Below are 7776 nucleotides of genomic sequence, written 5' to 3'. Positions count from 1 at the left end.
TTATAAATTCTAAAGTTTAGTTATGTGAAGCTAAACGTAGGTGTACAAAATCGAAATAAGCCATTTATTCTTTCTCATCAACGACGCTCAATTGTAGAGCAGTGTTGTCTCAACTGCCTCTTCATTACCGAGTTCCTTCCGCAAAGTTTCCACTATATCTACGCGTAGATTCTTACACAATGCAAGTCATGTTTAGTATACTGGAAAGGAAGGTGATAGTTACTAGTTTTACGTATATAAAGTCTTAATTGTGCTTGCACTAGTCTACCTGGGCAATACAAAGCGAATGAGAGATTGTGTAAAGAAAAATCGAAGACTATAATTATTTTTTTTGTATCCTAATAAAATTTGACCATACATCACTCTAACACAACAGACAAGGATGGTAGCAAAAGATATGGCTATTCTCGTTCTATGTGCGTTCAGCATTGTTTTAACCAATGGACAAGGTAAGTAAAAGCTAGATGCTACAGCTATGAATTACAAATATGTAGCAATACACCTTACAGCACTTTATTGCATTCTACTGTACGATAAACAACAGCAGCGATCTTTGCAAAAATGTTGCATACTTGTTGATTGATATTAGGTTAACAGAACCAAATGATATCAAGAGAAAACTCGATGTTTTTAGAACAAACTTCATGTGGAAAAGCTGGAAATGTTAGAAACATTCAGAACCAAGCATCTGTTGGAAGAGTTATTGGTGGGGAATATGCTGCTGGAGGAGCCTGGCCTTGGCAAGCTGTTCTTTGCGGATACGAATCCAGTGTCTTTAATGTATGTGAAGTGAAATAAACTTTTTCAAACCAAATCTATCGACAATTGCAAAAAACTGCATCAGCATTAGATTTATTGCGAAATACACAGTAGAACTCTTTAGAAATATTAAATAGCGTACTGCAGAAAAGAACATTCATAAATTTAATCAGATAATTGTTTGACTTATTTAAATAAAACACAATGTAATATGTAGTTGTTATAATTTATGCAGTAGCTAAAATTGTAATCTCTGTTTCCTTTGAGTGTGAATTTGTGAGGTTATTGGTTTCATGACATTGCTCATGAATTGACATGTGTTTTGTTCATTTTGACATCTATTTGCTAAACTAAATATTTCCAACTAAGTCTCTGATATCACAAAGTCACGAATGCCAGTAGTCTAGATCAGTGCTTTTCAACCTTTTTGTCCGTGGTACACCTTTTTTCAATTTTTAATAACTTCGTATACTGTACCTCACAAATAGCAATGTTTAATTGTGCGCAGGAAGTAAAAAAAACTAATAAAAAAATAATTGTTTGTTAAAGTGATGATAGTAGTCTTGAACTGGGCACAAGAAACTACGCATGCAAAAGTGCAAAAAACGTCAAAATTGAAGTTGATTTAATGGCTAGCTAGCTTGTTGTTGCATCGTTTCGGCAAGTTGGACATAACGTGGTGTTAGCTCTTTCTCTATTCCTCCCCTCATTAAAGAATCAATGTCAACAATCGAGTTTCGTTTGTTTGACTTGATCTCAACAAGATTGGAAAATCCTTCTTCACACAAATAAGTGGTAGGCACCTGCACCAAGACATCAATGGCTATTTGCGCGAGATTTTTGTATTCGGGAAATTTAAGAAGACAAACCCAACATTCTGTGTAATCCACTTCTCGGAATGAGTATTTTTGATTTAAATCAGCCCTTAGTTCCAATAATTCCTCATCCTCAGTTGGTTCTTCATTAAATGGTTGGATAATCTACGAGTTTGCTTCCAGACATTTGTCGTTATCTTCAGGAAAATACGTAGTCAAATTGTCGGAAAGTAATTTCAGGTGACCAACAACTAGGGCAGACAAGTTATCTTCAGTAGAAACGTCCTCAAACTGTATACCCTTCGTATACCCTTCTCCAGCTGTATACCCTAGTTTTGATCTGGTATGCACTTGGGTATACAGTAGGCTGTACCCGGTTGAAAAGCACTGGTCTACAGTAGATATCGCAATAAGTTAAATCAATTCGATAGCATCACATATTGAATAGTCCCTGCTACAAGGGGAAGAGATTTTCAAATGCGCTTCACGTAAAACGTATGTTTTGATACTTATCTGCTTAGTCGTACAACGATAGTACATTCGGAGGCGGATCTTTAATCAACCATCGCTGGATCCTAACAGCTGCACACGTCTTCACCTCTTACTATATTCAACACGGTTGGCCTCGCAATCTACTGGTCACACTGGGTAAGAGAGAAGTTTTGTTGTAAAGCAGAGTAGACATTTTTTTTCTTGATCTTTTCTTTGTAATGCTTGTTTTGCTTTATGCTACCTCACAACCAAAACTTGTTTTTGTAAATTCTTTATCAAGTTTGCATTATGCTGTGTTTGAAAACGTTCCTTATTCCTTGTTTAATGATTGTGCGTGTAACAATGTGGCGATCTTAATGTGAGTTTGACTGGTATTGTAATGAAGGAATTTCACAACTTCCTCTCCAAACGCCAGTTGCCTTACCAGTCTCCTCAAGAATTTATTTGCCAGAGACGATTATCATTCACGATGACTTCTCAGACAATACTTTGGACTACGACATTGCTCTTGTAAGTTGCATGACCACTGGTATTGGGCAAAATAATTTCTAATGTGTTTTCTCTCGACTTTTATTTGATAAACTAATCCACATTTACTTTTTATCCTTTAAAAAATTTGTGCCCTCGATCCAATCTCCATGAACTTTAATTTGCACAACAAAAATTATATCAGAAGTAGTTGGTGCACAGATTTTTGACAAATTTTACAAATGATATTTGTTGATCACACCCAAGAAACAGTGCTTTGTCCTCTGCTATCCAACAGAACACAAGTGTTCATTTTTTGTGAAATAGAAATGATATAAGAAAGCGAGAGAAACCTGGTTACTTGGTGTTTTTTGATTCAAAATTGTGAACGCTTTTTCAATTGTGCAACTTTTTTAAGATTAAACTTGGACAAAGAATGCAGATAGTTGATGACAAGTGGATCGTGTCGTCGGACAGAATGGAGAACGATTTTGTAGAATACTCGTCTTTTATTAGGCCCGTGTGTCTGCCGTGTGTTAAAGGAAATTGCGTTGGTAGTTTTCTTTATCAAAGTGGAATTCTTCACGGAAATGAAACGTCAGAAGAACAGTGCCAGAAGGAAAGTAAGTACTGTAATTGGTTATACTCCGCAACCAGAATGATCAGAAACAAGACAAAACAGAATTTGTCCAATTGATCCATAGTAAGAACATTTGACTTACTTTGGCTAAGTCCAACTAGCCTGGTAGAATCTTTGCATTATTGAATTATTTACTTTGGTTTTAAACGACGTCTAAATAACATCACAAATACTGTAGATTTAAATCATTGTTATGTAAACTTTTAGGCAAGTGGTTGCTTCAGGAAGACAAAAGAGAAGAAAAGGATATTCTTGCCGTTATCACTGGCTTTGGCATAGCAGACGTAAAAGTCGAAAAAGTTTCTAACAAACTCAAACAAGGATTAATTCGATTGCGAAACAATAAAAGGTTTGTTATCAACTTAGGTTGCTCTCCATTTCGATTTGATTAGTGTGCATTTCTACTATAGATAGTTCGTACTATAGATACTACATTTGTACTGTAGATATCCATAATATTTGCTCTGTGTGTCTAAAACAATCTAGTTCTAGAAGAAGCGAACTCCTACAGCATGAAAGGCTCATTCTACTTCAACTGACGTCAATCTGATTATAAAACCTTAACCCTCTGTCTACCGAAAAAAATATGCAAGTTTTACCATTGGGGTCTATTGGACCCCAAATTTCAAAGTACTTGTTCTGCTCCGATGATGAAATTAAAGCTCAATAGGAAAGGACATAACAGACTACAAAAATCATAACTTATAAACACTGTAGAAAAACCAAAAATACTTGAAATCTAACATAGAAGTCATACAGTAGCCCATGCACAGACCAGACTGATACCGAATTAGTATATTCTTGAACAATGGTCAAACTATTTAAAGATTTGGCTACAAAACGCATATTAGGCCTGCAATCTACATATTAGTCCACAAGAAATATTGTGAGTTTATATATTATCGCATTCATTGCAAATGATTTGCGAATGTTCTGGCAAACGTTGAGTTTGCAAGTAGTAAAGAATTGTCTGCATTTTTGGGCTTTGAATCTCTAGAAACGATAGCATGTAGTCTTCTTTGATTCTGGCGTTTGATCTTCAACAGCTGTTTCTTTTATTTCGTTGCAGATTTAGATGTCTTGTTGATATTGAAGTCGAAGCTGGTAATCCAGCAAGCTCTTTTCATAGCTGGATCTAAAATTTTCTTCTCTTTCATGCATGCATGCATGCTTCAATGTTGTGCTGCTTTTTTCGCTTTGCAATTGATGCCATATCACAAAAGCATTGACAGCAGTAACATCAATCATATTGTAAAATAGAGCTATCGGCTATCTTCTCGTCATTCTTCTGGAAGTGTATTTCCTAAAAATTCTGTCAACAGTATCGACTCCTCTTTTAGTGCTGTTGTAATACAAGATTACTTCGAATACAGCAGGCTTGGGGTCCGTTGGACCCCACGGTACAAGATGCTATTATTTTTTCTATGCTACCAACTTTTGTTTGAGATCAATAATTATTATATTGTCCTAAAGATCAAGCAAAGCTGTGAAAAGTCAAGGTATATCAATATCGCATCTGCTATATGTCCTGAGAAATCGCAGAGCGAAATTTGTTTTGGGGTCCATTGGACCCCACGGTAGACAGTGGGCTAAAATCCACATTGCGTTGGCGAAAATAGAGTTGCAATCTTTTTTGCATTATTTGGATAGTGCTCTTACATTTTGTTCAACGTTTATAATTGTTTATTGAAAGAGAAGAAAAAATATCAAATCATATGCAGTCCTACTACGATTGCAATTTCATGACGATAATCTGTCTTGTCACATCTTAGTAGGCGATGTACATATTATTACATAAGTCTTTAATTTGCAATCTCAGACATTGATTGGTCAAATTAATACTATTCAGAAATAATAACTTCGGTATACAAGAGAGCGAGAAATAACTTCATTTGCCAATTAGATTCTATAAAAGTACGGTACAAAATAAGCTTTCATCACAATAACATGTAATTCACCAACATAGAGGAACGTATAAGTACGCTCAGTTTTGAATAATTCTATCTGATTAGCCAGGAGCTGCAAACGATTATTTGGTCTTCTAGTTAGCTGCTCCCAACTGGTTATATTTATAAAAAAAAAAACACAAATAGTGCTGAAAATTGAATGAGGCTGTTCAGTGTTCACCAGGCGTTTACTTGAATAACATGATCCGTTTTACTGGTGTAAATTAGGCTGAACTATCACAAGATGTACAAAAAGACAATCTGCTTTTATTCCGACGCTTTGTCAAACAGACACTTATTCAGGGGTACCAGGTAGTGACTACCTGTCTAGCATGGCAAAACACAGGACCATGTTGCTGAAATCAACTAAACGTAAACATTCAGAATGAAAATTCAACTTCCAGACAAAATAATTATCGCGCGCAAACTTTGTAAAAAAATAAAAAATAAATAAAAAACGTAAAGACCAACTAACATTCAGTTTCTAGTTTCTAAATGATAACTCAGCTTAATTTGCACCAGTAGAACGCATCATGTTGTTTAAAATAAAAATAGGTTGAAGAAGCACTCAAAATGACTAAAGCAAAGGTAAAGTTGAGTCCCATACTTGATCCAAGCATCCAGGGATGACAAGATAAGGTTCTTTTTATACTAAGCTTTCGGCACTAACGATAGTATGGTGGCCGATTCCTTTCTATCGGCTGTTTTTTTTTTGTCAGCAACTACGCCACCCAATTTAATACACCCTGGGTTGTCGAACCAGTAGCCGGGTGTCGAAACAGTCAAAATGACTAATGGCAACAAAATAATTACGATGTATCAGTGACCTTTTTAGCAGGGTAAACTTTTGTAGAGGTAAGCTAAGTTGTTTTTATGTCTGGGAATGATTTGTCGTCATTTATATATAGTGTAATTTTTTATTTATCACTGAAGGTTTTGATGTTAGAAAGTGTCCGTATTTCGTGTGGAATTTCTTTCCATATTGTTGGAAAAGTCCTACAATGTTAGAAATTTATAATAATATTTTTCATTTCTTTGTTTGCTTGGTTCTCGAGATAAATATGCCCTAATCAATGTTAAAGCACAACCATTTTGCACATAGTCCACATAGTCACATAGTCCATTTTAACTTTTAGAATATATCATTTTACAAATTTCTTTGTTTGGTTGATATAATTAAGATGTTTGGCTGATCATGAAACGTTGTTGGACAATGGAGTAATTGACGAAAGCATAAAGTTCACCACAAACATGATTTGTGGAATTGGATCGAACAAGGCAAAGATTGTCGACTCTTGTCACGGTGATAGTGGGGGCCCTCTTGTTAGAGAGGTAAGACTTTTATAATGAGTTTCAAAGTTTCTGATTTGTTAGATATATTTTTAAAGCAAAAACGACTTCAACTTAAAAGTCAACTAAATTAAAAGTTTATTCCTGCACAACTATAATCAAACTAGTGCTTGATGCTTGATGACCTAATAATTTCCAATTGATCAAATGGATAAAGACCAAAAAGCATTGTTGTAAATTTTATTTTTGTGAAAACCACATGCTGCTAACTTTCAGACTAAAGCGTTTCAAACTTTATTATTTGTTATAAATATGTTTTGCATCAATTAGAATATATTTTGTTGTATTAGGCTAGATTGACGGCAAATATTTATCACAACCTTTTATCATAATCAGAAGAATAAAGGATAAAAAAAACTAAAGTTTTACAGGTGTAAAAAGTAAAACAGAAAATATAGCTACATGAACTTAAACTTAAAGTCAACTGAATTAAAAGTTTAACCTTCTACGAGTGCACAATCAATCACATTATGACACATTGTTTGATGACCTAATAATTTTCTATCAAGTCGATGAAGATTAAAAAGCATTATTGTAAACTTTATTTTTGTGGAAAGCATATGCTGCTTTAACTTTCAGATTGCAGTCTTTGAGACCCTGTGAATTGTATCTCTGGCGGTATTCTTGTAAATTGTGATTGGCTCACTGTCACAATTCTTTCTAGAACTTACACGTAGAGAGACATTGGAAAGATTAATGTCGTAATTTAATGGAATATCAAACGTTTAACAGTCAGATAAGTGGTGGAATAGTTCCACATGTGAGATGATAGATGAGCATTCTTGAACTGACGAATGGTTCACCACTTTCAGCTCATAAAGAAATCAAACTCTTGGTCTGTGGCCGACTGAAGAGCGGCAACTTGTTCTTGGTCAGTGTGTCTGTAACTGGCTTCGTGCAATCGTGCATAGTTCCAGCATTTCTTCCACAAACATTGTAAATGTATATTGCTTCTTACCAAGGGATTCAATTTTCTTCACAGTTTCTGCCACTGGGGTTTTCACGATGTCCCTCGTGTCAAGGACCAGTAATTCTTGAGAACTCTCTAGAAAGGAATTTCCCATGTCTTGAAACACTTCCATAAGCGCCCTGACATCTTTCACAAAGGCTCTCTCTACTCCAGGTTTCTGGTCATGGTGAAGATGCCTGATGTCGTCATGTCCTCTAGTGGCCTGCTCTTCAAAATCTGCAATGATCTTGGCTATTTCCGACCCTGCCACCATCTAGCGCCTGAGTGCTCCAGGGTTTCCTGTCAGTCCAATAGCTCCACCAGACCCTTTGACCATAGCGTGGTTCTGCTCATGAT

At 35.5% G+C, this 7776-nt stretch overlaps 1 protein-coding gene across 1 annotated transcript; it reads left to right on the top strand.

The window, feature by feature from the left end:
• Positions 1-382: 382 nt before the first annotated feature.
• Positions 383-7321, top strand: LOC145768349 (acrosin-like). Its single transcript, XM_082579827.1, has 8 exons — positions 383-449; positions 635-780; positions 2096-2222; positions 2452-2576; positions 2953-3157; positions 3382-3523; positions 6302-6452; positions 7283-7321. Exons 1-8 carry the CDS (start codon positions 383-385, stop codon positions 7319-7321), a joined length of 1002 nt encoding a protein of 333 aa, XP_082435953.1.
• Positions 7322-7776: the final 455 nt, after the last annotated feature.

The sequence above is a fragment of the Aplidium turbinatum genome, chromosome 4 (assembly GCF_918807975.1).
Source record: "Aplidium turbinatum chromosome 4, kaAplTurb1.1, whole genome shotgun sequence".
NCBI lineage: Eukaryota > Metazoa > Chordata > Ascidiacea > Aplousobranchia > Polyclinidae > Aplidium > Aplidium turbinatum.
The sequence above is the reverse complement of the archived record's forward strand: the minus strand, read 5'-3'. Positions and strand labels throughout refer to the sequence as shown.

Bases quoted from the DNA above. Each gene is read 5' to 3' on its own strand.
- LOC145768349 (XM_082579827.1), top strand. From the start codon at position 383: ATGGTAGCAAAAGATATGGCTATTCTCGTTCTATGTGCGTTCAGCATT. The intron at 2,223-2,451 runs GTAAGAGAGAAG...ATTGTAATGAAG, and splicing joins CAATCTACTGGTCACACTGG to GAATTTCACAACTTCCTCTC. The intron at 2,577-2,952 runs GTAAGTTGCATG...AACTTTTTTAAG, and splicing joins TGGACTACGACATTGCTCTT to ATTAAACTTGGACAAAGAAT.